Source organism: Adiantum capillus-veneris, chromosome 17 (genome assembly GCF_014529385.1).
Source record: "Adiantum capillus-veneris isolate H3 chromosome 17, ASM1452938v2, whole genome shotgun sequence".
NCBI classification, from domain to species: Eukaryota; Viridiplantae; Streptophyta; class Polypodiopsida; order Polypodiales; family Pteridaceae; genus Adiantum; species Adiantum capillus-veneris.
Genome location: NC_140947.1, coordinates 51,378,046 through 51,401,114, shown reverse-complemented (window position 1 = coordinate 51,401,114; position 23,069 = coordinate 51,378,046). Strand labels below are relative to the sequence as shown.

Sequence of the window (23,069 nt, the reverse complement as noted above, 5' to 3'; positions counted from 1 at the left end):
AACGCCATATAGCTTGAAGAACTCAGTCAAATCCAAGACTCATCCTGAAATGTTATAGACTCAAGGTAGCCATCAACAAAACATAACATCAGTTCCATCATGCATAGCATTGACTAAACACACTGACACCCCCACTGACAAGACGGCAGGATTTGCTGCTGGTTTTACTCCGCCTCCATATATACCACCTGGATGTACTATACGCTCTGGATGGTCCTCCAATTTTTGTACTTCCCTAGAAGGACAGAGAGAGACGACAACAACCACAAGAGGTCGAACTCGACTTATGGGACAGATCAAATACATCATTTGCAATATCTTCCACTTCATCAAAAAGAAAAACTGCAACTGAAACTCGGTAGCTCAGAGCTCCATGATCGTGAGCTTATAATTACATACATACACCATCCACACACACACACACACAGAGAGAGAGAGAGAGAGAGAAATTATAAACCCATTGAAATGAAAGCTAACTAACCAATTGATGGACAAGTGTGGCATGTTGGTGACTCTGCATGTGAACACCAGGATGTTTTTTTCTTCTACAGAAAAGTGTAGTAGGTAAGAGTGCATGAAGTAATCAATCATTAGCCATATCCATTCTTAAAGAATGGTTTGTGGCGTGATATAGGAGAAAAAAATGTGGGGCTAAGGTTTAAGTCTTGTGAGGTTGATATCCAAAAACTTAAGAATCTCCGTCCTCTGCACTTTAGCTTGCCCGAAAGCTTTTTTCAGGGTCTCATCACAGACAATTTCATCATTGCTCTGAAAAACAAATGCGTTTTGAGACATGAGAACACAAGAAGCTCACATAATATCAAAGCTCTCTCTCTCTCTCTCTCTCTCTCTCTCTCTCTCTCTGAAATGAGTAGCGTGCAGGTTGCAGGCAGCAATGTGCTGTGCAGGTAGGTCAACAGCTCACACGTGCTCGTTGCAGTGCTGCTGTGAGCTCGACGTGCGCTGGCTGCTCAGCTGGCTGTGAGTAGGTCGCGCTGACAGAGTGGCGCACATTAGGGTTGCTGCAGGGCGGACGAGCAGGCCAGGCCACTCGCTAGGAATTGCTGCAGGCAGCGCATGGGCAGTTCGCGCGTCACACTTCGTGCAAGTCTCTCCCTCTCTCTCTCTCTCTCTCAAGAGTCTTCTATTCCGTATCAAAGCTTTGGCAGTGTTCTGTATCACTCAAGGAAAGAACCACAAGAACCACAGAAAAAAAAAATTTGCTTGTTGCGGTCGCACATAACCCAAGTCCTCTTGGGCGTATCGATTCCTAATCGTGTTTTTGAAGAGTGACAGGAAACCCAAGAAAGAAGGGCTTGTCCAGCCTCCCCTTGTGCCTCTTGTCACTCATTGAGAGCGGACCGTGCACTTAACGGCCGGCCAATCGATGTGAGGTGGGAAAAAGCAACCTTGGTGTGAGCGCAAGGCCGCCAAGGGGTGCGCCCGCCGAAAAGAGCAGAACTCGGGTGAAGAGAAGATCCTTCTCTAACACAGATTGCAAGCGAAAGAAGAATCTCAAGAACTCAAGACCCTCAAGAACCACAAGAACCCAAGAACCAAGACCCCCAAGAACCCAAGTTCCTCGTGAACTTAAGAACCCAAGACCACAAGAACCCACGACTTCAGTAGATGGTCATCACTGGAAGCGGAATGGATACTTCGCTAGGAGGTGGTGAGCATGGGAGTGGCAAAGAAGAGTTTTCCTCACCAGGAGGTTTTTCCGACTCTTCCCCATCTACGCCAAGGATTGCACTAACTCCTATGGAGGCTTTCAACAAGAGGATTATGGACAGGAAGTTGGAAAGCGACAAAATAATGGAAGCCATAGATCGAAAGTACCAAGAAAGAATGGCAGCCATAGCGCGTGAGAGCGAGCAAGCACGCTTGGAAGCCAAAGCAAGAGAAGCAAAATTTGATCGCGAGAACAAAGCAAGACTAGCAGAATTTGATCGCGAGAACAAAGCAAGAATGCAAGAGATGTTGTGACTCTTTTCTCAAGTACAGGCAAAGATGCAAGAGATTCGGGAAAAGGAGACTCTCTCAGTCTCTTCTTCTCCAAAGCATGACACACAGGATTCGCATGATGATAAGCATGATGAATTGCATGATAATGATAAGCATGATGATTTGAATGATAATGATGAGCATGATGCATTGGATGACAATGACAAGCATGATGATTTGCATGATCAAGATGTGATTTCTCACAAGCATGATGGTTTGCATGATCAAGACGTGATTGTTCACAAGGATGATGGTTTAGTTGATGCTTTTTCTAGCGAAGCTAAACTCGTTGCAAATTCGATCAATCACGAAGAATCGATCTTGGCTTTCGAGTCGAGGTCCACAACACAAACCCCCCCCCCCAAGCAGATCCGATCAAACACGACGAACCGATCTTGGCTCTCGAGCCTAGGTCCAAAGAACCCTTACAGGAAGTACTATGTGTTCGAATGGTTCGTCAACACGCATGGTTTGAGTGTTTCATTCGTGATCGTTTCCTGTATTTTAGTCGGCGTCTTTATGTGATCCCTTTTCCTAGGCATGACATATTGTACGTTGAGCAGTTTCACTCATGAATGAGCATGGATGTATGCACATTTCTCATGAAAAGATGAAATGTTTGCACCCAAGGAATTCACATTCCATGTCTCTTCCTTGGCATGACACAGTATCCGAAAGAGCACAAGAAGAATTGAGCACCAAGCATGGGCATTTCCGCTGTGAATTGCCACAGTTGACTGATTTAGATCAAAAAGACAAGATTCGACCCCATTGTTTGCGTGTGTGTGGTGAACGGATTGGCACTCCGTCTATTTGTTCATCTACATTGCATGCACAATCTTTAGAGAAGACGAGATTTTTTCCAGTCACTTTACATGGAATGGGTATGTTCATGGTTTTTATGTTGGAAGTGGTTTCAAGAATTTTCCTCCTCGGAGATTCTTGAAGAAGGTGGACCTACGTCCATAGACGAAGTGGAAGCATTGAAGAAGACTTTGTGTCGCTTTCGGCGCGGCCCAAAGAAGCAACCGTTGCAGACCTTTATGAAGTTCAAGTATCGCACGACCCACACATCATAGTGGGTCAACAAAGAGTCCTTTTCAGGATTGCAGACCCTGTTGGCGATCTCCCTCGACGCCATACAGTTCGGTATCAATACCTCGCTTAGAAAAGGAGGGGATGTCACGTGACACATCCAACTCTATGTGTCCGTGGACAAGCTACAACGTGACCAGGGGTCAATTCAGTCAAGTCAGTCTAGAATAGGAAGTGATCAGGTGTCACCAACGTGTGACTACTATCTATCCTTTTTGTTGATTTCTTTCTTATTATCTATTTACTTTCACTTTTTGGAAACACCCCTCGGGAAATCTAACTGCCCTGCATTGCATAGCTAGTGTGGAACTGTCCAGAGGGAGTCCAGGCCTGAGGGCAAGAGAGCACTAAGGTTGGACAAGGACTATGGTTAGCCAAGTGGGGTCATTGACTAGCCAAAGTGGAATCCTTTGCTACAGAGGCTACATTTCAGTTCTGGATATGGCCGCAGTGTACAAAGAGGGTCGGATGACCTAGAAAGACACAATGGCAGCATCTCCTAAAATTTAGGGAACTGCTATTTTGGGACCTGAAAATGTGTTGACGTCATTACCTCCGGAATGACAAGGGGAACATTTTCTTACTCTGCCGTGAAGTCAACTGGGCAACCGGTTGGATATTTTTAGGCGGCAACCCCGAAACGGGAAAATGCTTGTAAATGTGCCAAGTGGCACATTCTGGTGCACTTGCCTCATGCAACAAGAAGTGGCGCTGAATTTTAAGCTGGGAGAGGCTCATTTGCAGCTTTTGGTCACAGGTTAAGAGCTATGGAGTGCTTGCTTTCCCTCTTATGCACAGTGCGGTGCTAGGAGTGATGCCCTGCACGCTACGCACTGCCCTCTCTCTCCCCTTTGGCAGTATGTTATGCCCCTCTAGTGGGCTCTTCATTTGACCAATGTACAGTTGTGTGGGTTCATGCGCGATTGCCGAGGCAAGAGCCTCTTGCACAGGTACTGGATTAGCTAGCGGCTAATCCCCCCGCAGGTGCAGGTGAATTCGGAGAGGTTTCACGCCAGAAATCTCGTCCGATTCAAAGGGCAAGTAGCCCTACAGGTGCGGGAGCTCGAGGACTTGCTACGGATGCGACCGGCACGCGAAACGGAGCCCGAAACAGTGAATTACAGCCTGCTGTGTATTTTTGCAGGTTTAGGGTTTTGGCCCTAAACGGACCCTAATACCCCCAGGAGGTTCGGGGACGCAAGGGGACCGCTGTACAGGTGATCTGGCACATTTTCAGGGCTGAAAACAGAGAATTCAGCGTGCTGCAGATTCTCGCCAGGTTTTGCAAAGTGCCCGTATGCGTCGGGAAAGTCATTTAATGCGTGGGAATGCTGACTATGAAGGGTTCTACTACAGTTATGCTGCCGAAATCGGGCTGGAACAGAGGAAATTCAGCCGAGTTTGTGCGGGGCAGCTTGTAGGGAACCACAACGTTTATTCCCTCTTTTGAACAATAAAGAAATACCGAAAGGGGCGCCTAAGTTAGGGGCCAATCTGGTGTCTGTCTACTCATACAAGTGCAATCTAGCAGCGTGTATCCCTCTCCCCTTTGTTGTGTCTTGAAAGTACAGGTAAAATAGACGACTAATAATGGGTGAAAGCTAAATCAAGGTTTGAAGTAAAGTCTACCGCCCTTTTTGGATTGAACAGGCCGGTTTCATGGTTCCATCGACGGGATTAAATCACTTTTTCCCATAAAAGTGAGCCTTGGTCAGTTTTGGGCTTGAAGACACAGGGGATCATAGACCAGACACAGGGAATTGCAATTATGGCTGACAGACCAGATGATGTGACTGAAGAGGTTTCCTCTTCATAGGGTCAACAGACGCATGAAGTGGGTGAGTCCTCAAGACCACCACAGACGGATGATGATATATTCAGGACCCAGTTGGCTACTCCTGTGGCTATGTTTACACAAGTAATGCAGAACCCAAGGTTTTTAGCCTTTCTGCAACCTCCTGTTCCGTCTCAGCAAGTTGGGTCACTGGATCATATTCAAAAGCCTGTTAAGGCTCGAGCACAGGTGATTCATACCGCACAGTCAATGGAAACACCTGTACACTTGACGGAGAACATGCAGTCTCCACAACCTATGCCTAAGGTGCAAGAACAGGTGGCTGAGATGCCAGTCTTTCAAGCTATACCAGTTCAGCCCGCCACCTTTCAGCAGCCTATAGCTGGTTCTAATGTGCAGGGAAGCAACTTACAGGCTATGCAACAAGTCTTCCCACCACCTTCAGTACATCCTGGCTATTTTGGAGGTGGATCGGTATTCCAGAGCATGGCTGGTCATGCACCTGGAAATCAGTTTTACACGCCAGGAACAGTGTTCGGGGGTGCTCAAACGATGATGCCTAACCCCATGTACAGTGTCATGGGTATGCAACCAGGGTTTCAGAGCACTCAGGGCCAATTTGGGATGCCTCAGGCAAATTTTGGTATGGCTGGAATTACAAATCAGCAGCCAAATACGGCATTTCCAAGTCAAGTTAATAGCGGCCAAGGAACACAGATGAACCCTAATAGTGTTCCCATGTTTCAGTCACTTCCATATGACAATTTAACGCCACTGGAGAGGCCAACTCCGTACAAAGAAGGTGGCAAAGGTGTGTCATTCACGACCTTTACAGGGTTTGATGACAGGAAGAAGGCTCTCTCATTCCTCCAGCAGTTTGACAAGGCCTATGCAGGGGGAAACTTTATAGAGGCTTCAAAGGTCCGCAAGGCAGCCACTTTCTTGACAGGGAATGCGGGACAATGGTGGACAACTTTATTGCTTCAAGGGCAAGCTCCGTCCACATGGATTTATTTCAAGCAGATTTTTGCAGCAGCATGGTTATCTGATGACTTTGAAGCAGATGTCATGACAGAATGGCACCAACTAAATGCTACCACTTGCAGAAATCTGGATGATTACAATCGGAAGTTTTGGAAAGCTCTACTTCCAGTAACTTCCTATAGGTTTGTGCCATTGACAGAACAGATTGAAAAATACTGTTGTGGCCTACCCAAAGGATTAAGAAAATACTGCACAAAGACCAAAGTCACTACTTTGACGCAGCTCATCGAGGTAGCAAACACTGGCAATGGTTTGCTCAAGGGAGAAGATTGTGAATTTCACACTCGCGTCAAGGCAGGATCAAGCAAGAAAAATTCAGCCAAGAAGCACGTTCCCAATGAGGCTCCTGAAGGGACTCAGGAGTCAACCAACGCAGGGAAAGACAAAGCTACGGCTGAATCAGAAAAAGGACCAGCAAAGAAATGGAAAAGACGTTTTCCTCGCAAGTCAGAAGAGCAAAAGAAGGTCCTGAGGACAGAGAACAAATGCTTTATATGTGAGCAGCCTAGCCACATTGCTTACAACTGTCCTACAAAGAAAAGGCCAGCTGATTCTGAAGACAAGGAGGACAGGAAAGGAAAGAAGCCCATGGCTGGTCTAGTGCCAGATATGGTGGGCGACAAGCCAAATTCAGATGCAAGTGAGCTTTGCAGAGCATGGGGAAAGGTCAGGGATCAAACAGTGCTTATCTTCTTTGATCCAGGTGCCAAAGCCAACTTCATTTCTCCAGAATTGGCTTCAAAGTTGGGAATCAGACCTGAAGAGATGGGGTATACAGCAGAGGCAGGTTTGGCATGTCCTGGCCATACAGAGACTGTGACACCCATCATTGGAAAGCTGCGTCTACATATCCAGTCCTATGTAGATGCTGAAGAATTTTACATCATGCCACTGGACGGATGTGATGTGTTGTTAGGTATTCCTTGGTTATTTCGTGTACAGGGAATCATGGATGCCTACAACAAAAAGATCACTGTACAGAGCAGGGGAAAGACTCACATTCTGGATGTAAAGCTTAAAGGGGAGTCTATTCCTACTGTATCAGCTTCTGCTATTACTTCTGTAATGAAAAAGCATCTTTCTGCGTACTTGGTTTTTGCACGTGAAGTGTCAGATTGTGATGAATCAAATTTATCTGTGCTAGATAAAGAAAGGTCAATGTTTTTACAACAGTATAGTGACTGCTTTTCCGATTCATTACCATCTCAATTACCGCCAGAGAGACCCGAGGACCATGTGATAGATTTGGTGCCAGGCAGTAGCCCACCAAATAAGCCTCCGTACAGGGTTAGTGCGGCTCAGCAAAAAGAGATAATGGGCCAAGTACAAGAGCTGTTAGAAAAGGGGCTGATTCAGCCCAGTTCATCTCCATTCTGTTCTCCAGTGTTGTTGGTGCAGAAAAAGGATGGCTCATGGCGTATGTGCATCGACTACCATGCACTGAACAAGAATACCATCAAGAATAGGTTCCCTATACCTAGAATTGATGATATTATGGACAAATTAGAAGGAGCAGCTATGTTTAGCAGGATAGATCTAAAGAGTGGGTACCATCAGATCCGCATTAGATCAGAGGATGTGCACAAGACTGCTTTTAGAACGACGTTTGGCCTTTACGAATTTTTAGTGATGCCCTTTGGTCTCACAAATGCTCCTACTACGTTCAATAGGATGATGGACAGAATTTTCCGTCCACACCAGCAGTTTGTTGGTACATTCTTTGATGACATGATAGTCTACTCAAAGAATGAAGAGGAGCATAGGCATCACTTGGCCATTGTGTTCAAAGAGCTACGCAGTCATAGGTTGCTCATCAATGCAAAGAAAAGTGAGTTTTTTCTGGAAGAGATTCACTTTCTGGGACACATTGTCTCAAAGGATGGTGTCAGAATGGATCCTGCAAAAGTTGAAGCAATCAAGTCATGGCCAAATTTGAAGACGGTGCATGTCGTCCGAAGCTTTTTGGGACTATGCTCCTATTACAGAAGGTTTATCCGAAATTTCGCTGAGATTGCTTCACCTTTACATGCTCTTCAAAAGAAGGCAGTCACCTTTAGATGGACACAGAAAGAGATTTCAGCTTTTAATCTCTTAAAGGAAAAGATGACTTCGGATCCAGTCATTGTGTTGCCAGATCTTAGGAAGTCATTTGTGGTCCAGTGTGATGCCTGCGGTAGTAGCATTGGTGCAGTGCTAATGCAAGATGGCAGGGTAGTAGCCTATGAGAGCAGAATTTTGCAAGGGCCAGAGATGACCATGCAGGTCTATGAGAAAGAGTTACTGGCTGTGATTCATGCGCTCTTAAGTTGGAAACACTACCTGCTAGGTGCAGATTTCGTTGTCCAAACGGACCATCAGACCTTGCGATACTTCTTGACACAAACAAAGTTATCTGAGAAGCATATGCGATGGGCAAATATTTTGTCCATGTTTCATTTTCAGATTGTGCATGTGGAAGGCAAGAAGAACGTTGTGGCTGATGCCTTGTCAAGGAAGCCACAAATTTCAGCTATGTCGATTCCTTATCATCATGAACTTGATGATATGAGAGAACAGTATGCAAATGATGAAGATTTTGCAAGGGTCTTCGAGCAACTAATGGATGGACAACGTCATGAACACTATCTTCTTAAAGACGGGTTCATGATGATGCATGGCAGATTGTGTGTCACAAAGCCATTGCGACGCAAAGTTATGGAAGAGAGTCATGTCCCACCGTATGCAGGGCATCGTGGTATCGATGCTACAGTTAAAGCGGTTGAGACATTCTTCTATTGGCCTACATTGAGAAGGGATGTGGATGCCTTTGTGCGAGAATGCCTAATATGCCAAAAGGTCAAGTTTGACAGGCAAAAGGCACCAGGGTTATTGCAACCACTACCTATTCCAGATAAACCATGGGAAAGTATTGCTATGGATTTTATCTTTGATCTTCCGAGAACGCAGACAGGAAACGATGGTATTTGGACCATTATTTGCAGATTCAGCAAACAGGCTCATTTTATTCCTGTCAGGAAGAAGATAAAGCCAGATCAGATGGCACGCTTGTTTATGAGCAATATTTTCAAGTATCATGGCATGCCACAGTCGATTGTTAGCGACCGTGATCCACGCATGACAAGTTTGTTCTGGAGAGGCTTGTTTGAGAATATGGGCACCACGCTCAAATTCTCTTCGTCATTTCATCCTCAAACAGATGGGCAGTCAGAAGAGGCAAATTCTACTGTCCTAGATTTGCTGAAGTGCTATGTGTCAGAGCATAAAGGAAAGTGGGAACAGTATTTGCCATTGGTGGAGTATGCATACAATAATACAGTGCATTCATCAACTGGCAAGGCACCTTTTGAGATAGTTGAAGGTGGCAAGAAAGTTCCTCCCATACTGCATACAAAGGACAAGATATTTGAAGCAGATAAGTATGTTCAGGACATGGATGAAATGTACAAGAAGGTCAAAGTGGCCTTAGAAAGGACTCAGGCAAAGCAAAAGAAAGCAGCTGATCGTCACCGTCGTGAAGTGGTATATTCACTTGGTGATTGGGTGCTTTTACGCTTTGAAAAGGCACGGTTAAAGAAGATGAAGGGCAAGGAAAGACTGTTTCCAAAGCTCAGCATGCGTTACTATGGGCCTTTTCAAGTATGCGACATAATCAGTGATGTTGCATATAGGCTGAAATTGCCTGACAGTTGGAAGATTCACAATGCGTTTCATGTGAGTCTTCTCAGACCCTATGTGGGTGATGTGCCAGAAGATATGCCAGCTGAAGATCAGCCGGAAGTCGAGGAACTTGACGAGATCTTGGTCCCTGAACAGATTTTGGCACACAAAGAAAGGAAAGTGAAAGGCAAGGTTGCTAGGCGTTACTTGGTAAAGTTCAGAAACTATCCACCATGGATGCTAAGTGGATGGAAGAAGGTGAACTTGCAGAGTCACCAACTGTGTTATCACTTTACCTTGAAGCCTTCGATTTGCAACCTACCTTGACCCCTTGAGTTTCAAAGCTAAATGGATTGTCACTGTGACAATGGCTTCTGAAACAAATGATGTACATGGTATTTAAAGTGAGCTCAAATCAAATACCTGTTACATGAATGTTAGAGCTGTACAGATTGTCAGTTTGGCAATTGCTCTTATGGAATGTCCAAAAGTTTGGTTAGTGCTATAGAAGTGAGTATTTCTTGTCAGTTTGTCAAGGATACAGTGATTGCTTCTATTGAAGAGTACATGTGTAACTGCATTCTTAAACTGTCGGTTTGGGTATGCTCGAAAGTGTTACGGGATCCAACGTGTACTATAAGACAGTGGCAAAATGTGCAGCTACCATTTTGTCATTGGAAAGTTAGTGACTCAAAGCAATGGCAGAGTGCGAAGCTACCACTATGTCATTGGGACAGGGTTCACACGCAAGCAATACATGAGTCGACGAGGTGTTGAATACACCAGGGTTGACAATGACCATGTATGTGTCGTACATGTGTCGACAGGTGTTGAATACATCAGGTTGACTAGGAGCATGAACGACATAGATGCAAACGAGGACGTTTGAGATTTCAAGAGGGGGGTATGTCACCAGCGTGTGACTACTATCTATCCTTTTTGTTGATTTCTTTCTTATTATCTATTTACTTTCACTTTTTGGAAACACCCCTCGGGAAATCTAACTGCCCTGCATTGCATAGCTAGTGTGGAACTGTCCAGAGGGAGTCCAGGCCTGAGGGCAAGAGAGCACTAAGGTTGGACAAGGACTATGGTTAGCCAAGTGGGGTCATTGACTAGCCAAAGTGGAATCCTTTGCTACAGAGGCTACATTTCAGTTCTGGATGTGGCCGCAATGTACAAAGAGGGTCGGATGACCTAGAAAGACACAATGGCAGCATCTCCTAAAATTTAGGGAACTGCTATTTTGGGACCTGAAAATGTGTTGACGTCATTACCTCCGGAATGACAAGGGGAACATTTTCTTACTCTGCCGTGAAGTCAACTGGGCAACCGGTTGGGATATTTTTAGGCGGCAACCCCGAAACGGGAAAATGCTTGTAAATGTGCCAAGTGGCACATTCTGGTGCACTTGCCTCATGCAACAAGAAGTGGCGCTGAATTTTAAGCTGGGAGAGGCTCATTTGCAGCTTTTGGTCACAGGTTAAGAGCTATGGAGTGCTTGCTTTCCCTCTTATGCACAGTGCGGTGCCAGGAGTGATGCCCTGCACGCTACACACTGCCCTCTCTCTCCCCTTTGGCAGTATGTTATGCCCCTATAGTGGGCTCTTCATTTGACCAATGTACAGTTGTGTGGGTTCATGCGCGATTGCCGAGGCAAGAGCCTCTTGCACAGGTACTGGATTAGCTAGCGGCTAATCCCCCCGCAGGTGCAGGTGAATTCGGAGAGGTTTCACGCCAGAAATCTCGTCCGATTCAAAGGGCAAGTAGCCCTACAGGTGCGGGAGCTCGAGGACTTCCTACGGATGCGACCGGCACGCGAAACGGAGCCCGAAACAGTGAATTACAGCCTGCTGTGTATTTTTGCAGGTTTAGGGTTTTGGCCCTAAACGGACCCTAATACCCCCAGGAGGTTCGGGGACGCAAGGGGACCGCTGTACAGGTGATCTGGCACATTTTCAGGGCTGAAAACAGAGAATTCAGCGTGCTGCAGATTCTCGCCAGGTTTTGCAAAGTGCCCGTATGCGTCAGGAAAGTCATTTAATGCGTGGGAATGCTGACTGTGAAGGGTTCTACTACAGTTATGCTGCCGAAATCGGGCTGGAATAGAGGAAATTCAGCCGAGTTTGTGCGGGGCAGCTTGTAGGGAACCACAACGTTTATTCCCTCTTTTGAACAATAAAGAAATACCGAAAGGGGCGCCTAAGTTAGGGGCCAATCTGGTGTCTGTCTACTCATACAGGTGCAATCTAGCAGCCTGTATCCCTCTCCCCTTTGTTGTGTCTTGAAAGTACAGGTAAAATAGACGACTAATAATGGGTGAAAGCTAAATCAAGGTTTGAAGTAAAGTCTACCGCCCTTTTTGGATTGAACAGGCCGGTTTCATCAGGCACGTTTGTGAGTCTGTTCGTAGACCGTGCATGTCCAAACACTTAAATTAGATGCATATCCTCCGGTTGCACACAGCATGATCATCAACATTACCATCAGAATCCATCAGGAGCGTTTTCCAGTGCATTGAACCTATTTTCCCTATTTTTGACATTTTTCACTTATTATTTTTAAGTGACTTTTGTTGGAAACTAGGTAGGGAAATTTTGCTAAGATAATATATAAGCAAACCAAAGCTAGCACTTTCTGGCAGAAGAGGTAGCAGGAGCTTTGCTCAACAAGCATCTTCTCATGCAAGACCCCTAAGAACCCTGGCGTTTTCATCCCTAAAGGCCAGCGATTTCTCCACAAGAAGCCCTAGCGTTTCCAGCCCTGCACCTTGGCGTTTTCAGCATTGGTTGCAGTAGCAATTCAGCAGGTAATTTCAGCCAGCACAGGACAAGCTAATTAGCGTTTTTCAGCCCTGCATCGGCGTTTCTGCAGCAGTACCAAAGCCAACAATCCAAAGTTTTTGCAGCAGTATCGCAGCACCATTAGGACAGCGTTTCCAGCAGAAAATCAGCGACAAGACAGCCAGCCGAATCAGCGTTTTTCTGCAACAGCCATCAGCGTTTTTGGATCTAGCCAGTCGTCAGGAGTTTCCAGCCTTCAAGTTCATAGCAGAGAAGAGGTCATCGTCGTCGACATCATCAGCAAGTCCAAGCATTGTAGAGATTTGTGCAATCATAAGTAGACCGCTCTCGCCATAGAGAGTGGGGCCTTCGGAGGAGGGTTTGACAACATTCTGGTGTCGTATTCTTCTCTCTCTATCTCTCAGTCTCAGCACCTTCACGCACAGTGTCTTCACTTTGTTTGTGATCACTTGCACTCTCTCACTAAAGGAACGGAAGGCTCTCCCTTTCATAAGTAAAAGGAACCTTGAGAACAGTTCGGAGCACTCATCTTGAGCAAAGTTCAACATTCACTTCCGCTGCACCTTACACGAGTCCTCTTGGGCGTGTCGATTCCTAATCGTGTTTTTGAAGAGTGACAGGAAACCCAAGAAAGAAGGGCTTGTCCAACCTCCCCTTGTTTCTCTTTTCACTCATTGAGAGCGAACCGTGCACGCTTAGCGGCCGGCCAATCGACGTGAGGTGGGAAAAAGCAACCTTGGTGTGAGCGCAAGGCCGCCAAGGGGTGCGCCCGCGGAAAAGAGCAGAACTCGAGTGAAGAGAAGATCCTTCTCTAACACAGATTGCAAGCGAAAGAAGAACCTCAAGACCCTCAAGAGCCTCAAAACTCAAGACCCTCAAGAATCCAAGAACCAGAAGAACCCAAGTTCCTCGTGAACCTAAGAACCCAAGACTTCAGTGGATGGTCATCAACCGAAGCAGAATGGATACTTCGCATGAAGGTGGTGAGCATGGGGGTAGCGAAAAAGAATTTTCCCCAACAGGAGGTTTTTCCGACCCTCCCCCTTCCCCATCTACGCCAAGGATTGCACAAACTCCTATGGAGGAGTTGAAGCAGTTGTTTATGGACAGGCAGTTAGAAAGCAAGCAAGAAAAGCAGAAAGAATGGCAGAATTTGATCGTGAATCCGAAGAAAGAAGAGCTGCAATAGAGCGTGAACACGAAGAAAGAATGGCAGCTATAGAGCATGAGAACAACGAACAAATGGCATCATTGTTCCGACTCTTTTCTCAAGTGCTAGCACAGATGCAAGAGATTCGGGAAAAGGAGACTCTCTCAGTCTCTTCTTCTCCAAAACAAGACACACAGGATTTGCATGATGATAAGCATAATGATATGAATGATAATTACAAGCATGAGGAATTGCACGATGATGATGAGCAGGATGATTTGCATGATCAAGATGTGATTACTCATAAGCATGATGATTTGCAGGAAAATGATGTGATTGTTCACAAGGATGATGGTTTAGTGGATAGGTCACAAAGTGATGACGTGTCTTGCGGGAAACCCTAACCTTGACTGCTGCTGAAAACCCTAATTCTGGAAACCCTAACCCTAAAACCTGCAAACCCTAAAATCTGCCAACAACCCTAACCCTAACCCTAAAATCTGCAAACCCTAAAAACTGCCAGAAACCCTAACCCTAACCCTAGGGCAGCAGGCTGAACTCCCGAAAAAAGCACAGACATGATAACGTGGCACGATCCCGCTTTTTGCGGCGTCAAACATGGAATTTCCCGAAATTGCGCAACTTGCTTTTCTCTACGCAAGTAGAGAGAGAGAGAGACAGAGAGAGAGAGAGAGAGAGAGAGAGAGAGAGAGAGAGAGAGAGAGAGAGAGAGAGAGAGAGAGAGAGAGAGAGAAGTCCTCTGCTTTATTTGACAACTCAAGAGAGCTTGAGAGAAGAAAGAGCCTTTGTTTTTATTTAGGCTTTTGATTTTAAGCTTTTGGGGCTCCGCTTTTGGCATCCCTTGTAATTTAAATATGTGGTTTGGGCTTCCACTCAGCAGAGCTTCTGGACGCAGAGTCTGAGAGTGAGAACCCGACCCACTCTTGTACTTTGAACACTGATTAATACATAAAGAAATACCGAAAGGGGCGCCAGTCTTTGGGGCCAATATCTCTAGGCACGAAACTCCGCCGGGCCAGTGCAAATCTATTGTGAACTGTGAACTGCTTTGAAGTGGTTATTTGGTGCTGTTGTGATTGATTCTTGACTTGGCGTGTCCAAGTCTGTTACAGTGGTATCAGAGCACGGCCGATTTCTCTTCTACGGGAAATCCGATCCCAATTTTTTTTTCCACGGCACCCATGGCTTCACGCAAGGATCGGTCGACTCCCTCTACATCCGGAGATGCGGGCAAGGATCACAACGAAGATTCCGGCAGAGTGTATGGCCCGCCTCGGCCTACTCAGGCGGAGCAACGAGAGTTAAAGCGTCATCAATTAATCAGAGATGCAACAAAGATGATGCTCAGTTTTGTGAAGGATCCGAAATTGGCAAAATATATGAGCGAGACTTCTTTTCAGGAAGTACACGAGCAGTGGCAGAAAACCACACCACCACCCCCGAAACCCGCTCTCAAGAAACCTTCTGCTCACAAGACATATTCAGAGAAGTAATTAGAAGAGGTGGTTGATGCACAAATTGCTCAGCTTTTTGACGCGCAGAGCAAAGCCAAAAAGCACGGCAAAAAGCAAAAGAAAGGCACTGATTTCCCGGGATATTTGGGTCATCTGTCGACATTTGACAAAGCAAAGAAACAGAAGAAGCGTGTTCGATTTGAAGGAGTACCCAGTTCTTCTTCTTCTTCTTCTTCTGACAGTTCTTCTAGCTCTTCAGATTCGAGCGAAGAAGACAGAAAAGGCAAAAAGCGAAGCAAGAAACAACCCTTTGAAAAGGGCAAGAAAAAGGCAAAGAAGTCTAAATCTCGCCCAGTGAGTGACAGTTCTACAGAGGGCTCGTCTACAGACAGTTCAGACTCTAATGACGGCAACTTTTATGCGAACAAGAAGAATTTTTATAAAGCCAACCAGTATGATTTTTTGGAAGATAAAAGCAAGAAAGTCCAAGAGTTTAAGGAAGGTGGACACTTGATCAAATTTGACACTTTTTCAAGATACAAAGATGCTTCGAAGGCTTTGTCTTTTATACAGCAGTTTGACATCGCTTTCGCGGGAGGACGCTACTCAGAGCACTCCAAGATTCGGAGAGCTGCCTCTTATTTTAAGGGGAATGCTCGAACTTGGTGGTCCACCCTTCTTTTAAACAAGACTGCGCCAGTTAAATGGCTGAAATTTAAGAAGCTTTTTATTTCTTCTTGGCTGACGCAGTATGAACGCGATATACGAGCTGCTTGGAACCATCTTCAAATGACCAAGAGAGATACAATGCATGCTTATTGCGAGAGATTCTGGAGCTCTTTTCTACCCGCCTCTTCATTCAAGAAGATCTCGTTCAGAGAACAAATTGAGCGGTTTACCTTGGTTTACCTACAGAGATCCGAGATCACTGCTTGGAACAGAAGTCAGCTTCTATTTAGGAGTTGATAAGTCATGCGAAGCGGGGTTTGCCATTCACTCTGGCAGTCTGACCTACCCCACCGATGAGGTCATGACACAACGAGCCGAACAGACTTCAGCGAATGAAAGTAGAAAGAGAAAGAGCAACCCAGAAAGGAAGGATGCACGACCCAAGCTTACTCCTGAGGAGAGAGCTCGCTTCATCAGGGAGGGGAAGTGCTTTGGATGCGGGGAACATGGACATATCTCCACGAAGTGCCCTAACAAGGCACCGAATGAACAAGATGAAGAAAGGCCAGAAAGTTCTAAAGCAGCTGAGAGACGTAGCAGAAAAGGCAGATAAAAAGCAGAATTGGTACCACATGGCGTGGGACCTGAACCAAATTAAATGAATGAAAGTACAAACTTTGCCGCTTTAGGGGCAAAGTGAAGGATCAGGAAGCTCTTTTAAAGTAGCCAAGGCCAACTTCTTTTCGCTTGGAATTGGCGGCTCGATTTGGAACTACGCCCGACAAGCTCAGGCCACAGACGGAGGTAGTTCGAGTGGCACCCGGACGGGATGTTGCCATTACACCCAAGCATTGGCAAACTTCGTTTGCAATGACAGGGGTGTTCAGGGCACGCGAGTGATGTTCTACTCGAAATCCCTTGGTTCCACAAGAACTACGCGTGGTTGACTACCGGGCCAAGAAAGCGACTTTGATAAATGAAGGACTCAGAGATTGTACTTGATGAACTTCAGTTTCTTTACTCATTCTTTTGGGAGAGAACTAAACGATGGATAAAGGTTGAATATGTTTTGACCTGAACAAAAGAACGCCAAGATTTTTCTCCACACTCATGCCAATTGCTTTTTAGAGGGCCTGAAGATCATACCATTGATCTGATACCTGGAAGCACACCACCGAACCGGCCACCTTACCGTGTAAGCCGAGCACAGAATCAAGAGATTATGAACCAAGTGAAAGACCTCTGGGAAAAGGGTCTTGTCCAGCCTAGTACTTCACCATATTGCTCTCCAGTGTTGTTGGTTTTGAAGAAAGACGGACCTTGGAGAATGTGCATCGATTATAGAGCTCTCAACAAAATCACCATCAAGAGCAGATTTTCTATTTCTAGGATCCATGATATACTCCCCAGATTACAGGGATCCTCGTGCTTTAGCAAGATTGATTTGAAGAGTGGATATCATCAGATCAGAATCGCGCCGGGAGACGTCTACAAGACAGCTTTTCGGACGACTTTTGGGTTATTTGAGTTTTTGGTGATGCCTTTTGGCTGAGGGCTTTGGACCACTCTCTAGAGTCGTGGGGTATGAGGACCAGAGATGTCTGGGTTTGTTTTTGCTTGAGCTACGCACACACAGAGAGAGCTTGATGAGAGGAGAGGCTAGCCAGTCTCAGAGACGGATCACAGACTTCTTTAAAGTGGACATTGGGCAGCCAGAGGTGCAGTTACCATAGCAGAGCTCACGTTCTTCTCACACAAGAGGCACGTTGATCGATCGAGCAACCGAGCTAGGGAGATCTCAACGCCCACGACTACGGAGGACTACAAAGCATCGGTGGAGGCTGCATCAAAAGACTCGGATCACTTTGGCCCGACATGCACGACGCCCGATCAGACTATTTACCATGGAGGAGATTGATGGGATTCGGCAACGACCGATGATGGATCTTCTATGATTTAGCTCTTTTGAGGATTGTACATCCTGCTCATCTTGTATCAGCTCTCACCCATTATATTCCCACACACACACACACATTGTGTTGTATTAGCCCCCAGTCACTACTTCCACCCCCCCCGCCACTCATATCCTACACAATTCCAGCTAGCTGCTTAGTTTACATCTTGCAGTTAAGATTGTAGTTTTTCGCTTTACTTCATTTTTACTTTGTCCCCAGACATTGTACTAGATCCACCAAGATTGTATCAGTTTGGTCTCATAGGTCATTTTGGCCTTTTGAAAACTTTTAATATAACATTTCATTTTTCTCTCTCTTTCTCTCTCAATTTTTTTCTCTCTTCTTATCTCTTTTCGTGATCCTATGTCACCATCCCCTCCGCTATACTTTGACAACAAAATCCCTTCCTCTTTGTCCTGTATACGAGGCACCTCTTTGTACTCGTTTGTAATGTGAAGAGGCCCTCTAGTGTGTTCATTTACATCATGAATTGCTCACAAAAGTATCCTCCCTCACCGTTGAAGGAATCCTCTCTATCAGGACAAGGCTCCTGCAAGGACAAGGCCATCTAGAGGCCAATGGCTAAGAGCCACATGTACGGCATGCATGGCAAGGGGTCCTGGTAGTTGAGCCAAGGAGTTCTACTTAAGGGAGGAGATCAATATGCCAATACCAAAGTTCTCATGCTCTCTCCATGCTAATCGCAATTCCCTTAAGAGTCACCGCTTGCCTCCCATACACGCTCCCTTCTTACGAGAACCATACCTATCTTTATTCATATCCCCCAATCTTCGATTATCTTGATAAACTAGTTTCTTAAAATCCTTTGAAAATAGCCCATTACCCTATCCTAGAATACAATCCAAGCCCAACTCCTACCCATACAATTCCAATCCTAACCGGTTAGAATTCCCCAATAAATTCTTGAAACCTGCAATGAATAAAAGGTTAGTCCTGTAGCGTCTTGCCCTGAGGAAATTCTTCCTCTTGCCCCGATGTGTTGTGGTTTGATGTGGCAATTGATCCACCCTATTCTAAAACTAAAAATAATTCTTGCCTTTCTTTTCTTAATGTGGCTATGTGTGAAAAAACAGATACAGTGAGCTGCTGACATGCTCTCAAGTCTGAGTGAGCTAAACTTGATGTGTGCGCACATTGTCCAAGTAAAACCTGTCCCTAGGACCACAGCTGCTAGAAAGATAGAAACGAGATCAAGGAAAATGGCAAGTAAAGAGATTATGCCTGAAGATTGTTGGTCTTAATGTACTCCCACATACGCTCAATCGCATCTGGCCGAGTAAGCCCTTCTTCTGGTGGCTGCAAGACACCAGAGAGTTTGGAGGAGACCTTATAAAACACCAATTGACTCCAATGTGATTTCTTGTTGGTCTTCTTCGCCGGGGCGGCTTCCTCCTCTTTCTCTTTCTCCTTCTCCTTTCCCTTTCCCTTTGCCTTAGCCTTGGAAGAGAAGCATCTGTAAGTGTCAGAAGAAGCAGGAAGCGGCTGAGGCCTGGCAGCCCTGCAAAGCTTTGACGCAAGAGAGGAGAGTGATGACGACGAGCGCATTGTTCAGTCAGAGAGTGACCCACCTAAACCCAAAGCCCTTGACTTTAACAACGCCACCTATAGGTCTCTGTATGTTGGGTGTTTTGTTGGCAGCGGAGATACCCCAAACGCAGTCTTTCTTTTTTCTTTTTTCTTTTTTTTTGGGTTTAGGGGTTTTTTTTTTCTTTTGTTGTTGTGGGGGGGGGGGGGGGGGGGGGGGGGGGTGGTTTTATTTGGATTGATTTGACACGGAAGTGACAAGGTCTCATACATCCACACTGCGGTAACAAGGAAAAAATCTAACAACCCTCTTTGAGGTGTAGTTATTTGAGGGGAGGGGGCAAAACAATTACCCCCTCCTCGTGTGGAGGTCCCCTGAAGGGCGGATCGCCCATATCAAACAATTCATCAACATGACGGGTTATGTAGTGTTTTGCTATTATGGTCGCAGCCGGCTCTCTCTTCCCTCTCTCCTGTGGTGTACACATGCACCTAGGGGCATTGGCTAATCAGTTGAAAAGTGCAACAAGCCCACCACGCCCCTGCAAAGATCCACCGCTTGCTCAATTGGTGCTACAATTGCATGCCATTTGGAGTGTGACTTGTACATCAACCAATGGAATTTCTTAATTTCATGGGGATGTCTTCCTGCCATCTCCAACCGGAAGGAGGCACAAGCATGTGCCCTTAGCTACAACTAATGGATGGCTAGTTGCTTCTTCTTCTTTCTAGGAGTGGTATGTAGCATATGCGTAGTCTATCACGGTAGCATGTCAATACTTCAAAGAATGGGATGCTTCGGTACTCAAATCATTTGGTCATAATGCTTCTTTGGTGCTATGTTTCATTTGAGAAAAGCCATGGACTCACGTGGCTTTTCACAAATTAAGCATACCAACAAGGTATGCTTATACGCCATCAATACACCATGTTACCTTTTGGTCTATGGTTCATTTGGGTTCATTTGTGAGAAGTGTCTCACATGGCTTTTCACAAATTAAGCACACTACCAAGGTACCCCCATACTTGACTCACTCTACCATTCTGCAATCTAGTGTCCTCCTAGAGTCACGTCTACCTCCCACTTCATCTCCCCCTCCTTTAATCATATATCGGACTCCCCAATCCATTTTCCTATTTCCCTCTATTCCAAGACCCCATAAATCTTACATATTAAGAAACCTTGTTCTCACCCCAACGTCACCCTTCCAAGCCCTACAATTAAAGCTCCCTATTTCTTTTGATCCAATCACAAGCTACATATACAACCTACAAACCACCCGGTGAAATGTTCTCTTTGACCAGAACATACAAACACACATAATTTATGTAGTAAGGGCTCGCATAATATGGCGCATAAGGCTGAGATAAGGCTTCAACATGCACAAACATAGATGTCGTTAAAATAAGCATAGGCCACAACTTGAGCAACACACACACACACAGATAGGGTCTCACTCCAATCTCAACACTAGTCTATGTGCTAAGATTAAGAGAGGGCGAGAGAAAGAGAGAAAGAAAAGCACTCCATGGCAATACAGTTTCACATCATGTGTGTGTGTGTGTGTGTGAAAGGCCCCAGGGAAGTGCCTTTAGAATACGTCCTCCCACCACCCTTTATGTAGGCCCTCGGTTGTCCGCATACGGTATTCCCTTGCCCACACCTTGGCAATCGACCCTTGACCCGCAATTCGTGACCCCCTAGGGTTGCCCTTGGCATGACATTACTCCCCCCAAGAGAAGTTTTCTTCCTCGAAAACAAAAATGGAAAACTTCTTCTTTAGGACACTAATGTTTTCCCAAGTGGCACCTTCTTTGGGTCGATCTTTCCACTTGACTAAAGCTTGTCGACGTACATGATGACGTGTACGTAAATCGTGATAGTCTAAGATTCGCTCAGGTTCCTACGGTTGGGTAGGAGGTTTAACGAAATCAACCAGAATCAGTTGGTCAATGACATTGTCGTCCCCATGCAAGCGTATACGTAAACGACTTATATGAAATACCGCATGAATACAAGTGTGTGACGATAATGAGAGTTTGTAGGGTCGATCACCAACTCACTTGAGTATCTTGAAAGGCCCACAATATCTCGAAGATAATTTAGGTGTTGGCCAAGTCTTCAGACTTTGAATGCTCTGGCACACATAGAAATACCTCTTTCCCTTCCATGAAGGTAATTTGCCCCATTTCTCATCAGCGTACTTCTTATATGGAGCATGAGCTTGTCAAACATTTTGATGAGCCAGTTTCAACATATCCATATGGTCTTGGATGAGATCCTTGACTTGTTGGATTTTTTCAATTGCCAACCCCACCGTAATAAATGACCTAGGTTGAAAATTGTACATTAGCATGAAAGGACTAAATCCAATCATTACATGCTTAGCATTGTTGTAAGAAAATTCAAGGATAGGTAGATAGTCTTCCCAATCTGATTGCTTATTGCTAACGTATGCTCGTAGCATATCCTCTAGCACTTGATTTTGACTCTTTCCGTCTGACCATCCGTTTTAGGATGATCTGTTGTACTTAGGTTGAGTTGTGTACCCAATCATTTGAACACAGCCCTCCAAAAATGACTTTTGAACTTGGGATCACGATCACTCACAATGTTACTTGGCAAATCATACAACTTTTACATATTGTCCACAAATAACTTAGCTAACTTTGGAGTCGACTTGGTTGGAATAAACTTGTAGAGTTTTGTCAACCGGTCTACAACCACCCATACCGAGTTATGACCTGTTATAGTGGTTGGTAAACCCACAATGAAATCCATAGAGATACTTTCCCATTTACCATTATGAATCTCTAACGGATGCAAGAGGCCTTCTGCCTTCAAGCGCTCTTCTTTATTAACTTGACATTTCTAGTAATGCAAGACATAGACTTGGACATAGCCGTGTAAACATGGCCAGTAAAACTGTCGTCCTACGAGAGCATAAATCTTCTTAATGTTTGGGTGTCCTACACTTGGACTATTGTGACATTCATAAATAATTTGGCGTCGAATGTCCGCGTCTGTCGGTACACAAACTCTCCCCTTGTGAAGTAGGTACCCATTATCAATGAAAAAATTCTTCCATCTTTGCAGTTCATCACTCGATAGAGGAGAATTGAGTGTGGAGGTTAATGACACACTACCAGAATTGGAGCAAGAATGATCCCCCATTTTCACATGGCTCCACACTTTGAAGTATGCATCGTCATGCTCATATCTTCCCTTAAGAGTGTCCAAAAATCCATTTCTAATTTCCGTCAACGCAAGAGAGTTGATCTCAAGCATACGACTAAGAGCATCAACTACCACCTTGTATTATCCTTTACGATACCGGAGCTTTGCGTCATACTCCTGAAGAATCTTGGCCCATCTGGCCTTTTGACCCTTCAAATCAGTTTGTTTTGTAAATTCTTTTATGCTTTCATGGTCAAAGACAATCTCAAATTGAGCTCCATACAAATAATTATGCCATGTCTTCAAGGTAGACACTATTGCATAGAGTTCTTGTCCATAAGCAGAATAGCTATGTTGTGTTGATTCAAGCTTCTTGCTCTCAAATGCTCCAATAACACGATTACTGGCATTCGTTTCTAAAACAAATGGCTTCAAAGGATCCACGATAGCTAGAATAGGAGTTGTGGCTAATGCATCTTTGAGAGCATCAAAACTTTGCTATTGAGCGGCACCCACCGAAAGGTTTTCCCCTTGTCTTTCAATTGGTCCGTCATTGGCACAGCAATGCGAGCATAGTTTCTAACAAACCTTCCATAAAAACTTGCAAATCCCTAGAAAATTTGTAACTCTTCCAGATTTCTGAGAGAAGGCAACCTCCGAATGACATCCACTTTGGATTGATCCATGTGCAGCCCATC

The 23,069-nt window shown here is 45.2% G+C and overlaps 1 protein-coding gene across 1 annotated transcript; it reads right to left on the bottom strand.

Annotated features, from left to right (window-relative positions):
• Window positions 1–460: 460 nt before the first annotated feature.
• On the bottom strand, window positions 461–19,319 carry LOC147437236 (uncharacterized). Its single transcript, XM_086486829.1, has 2 exons — window positions 18,891–19,319; window positions 461–768 (listed from the first exon to the last, which is right to left on the bottom strand). The coding sequence occupies exons 1-2, from the start codon at window positions 19,212–19,214 to the stop codon at window positions 652–654; spliced, it is 441 nt and encodes a 146-aa protein (XP_086342955.1). The 5' UTR covers window positions 19,215–19,319; the 3' UTR covers window positions 461–651.
• Between the last annotated feature and the right edge of the window lie 3,750 nt (window positions 19,320–23,069).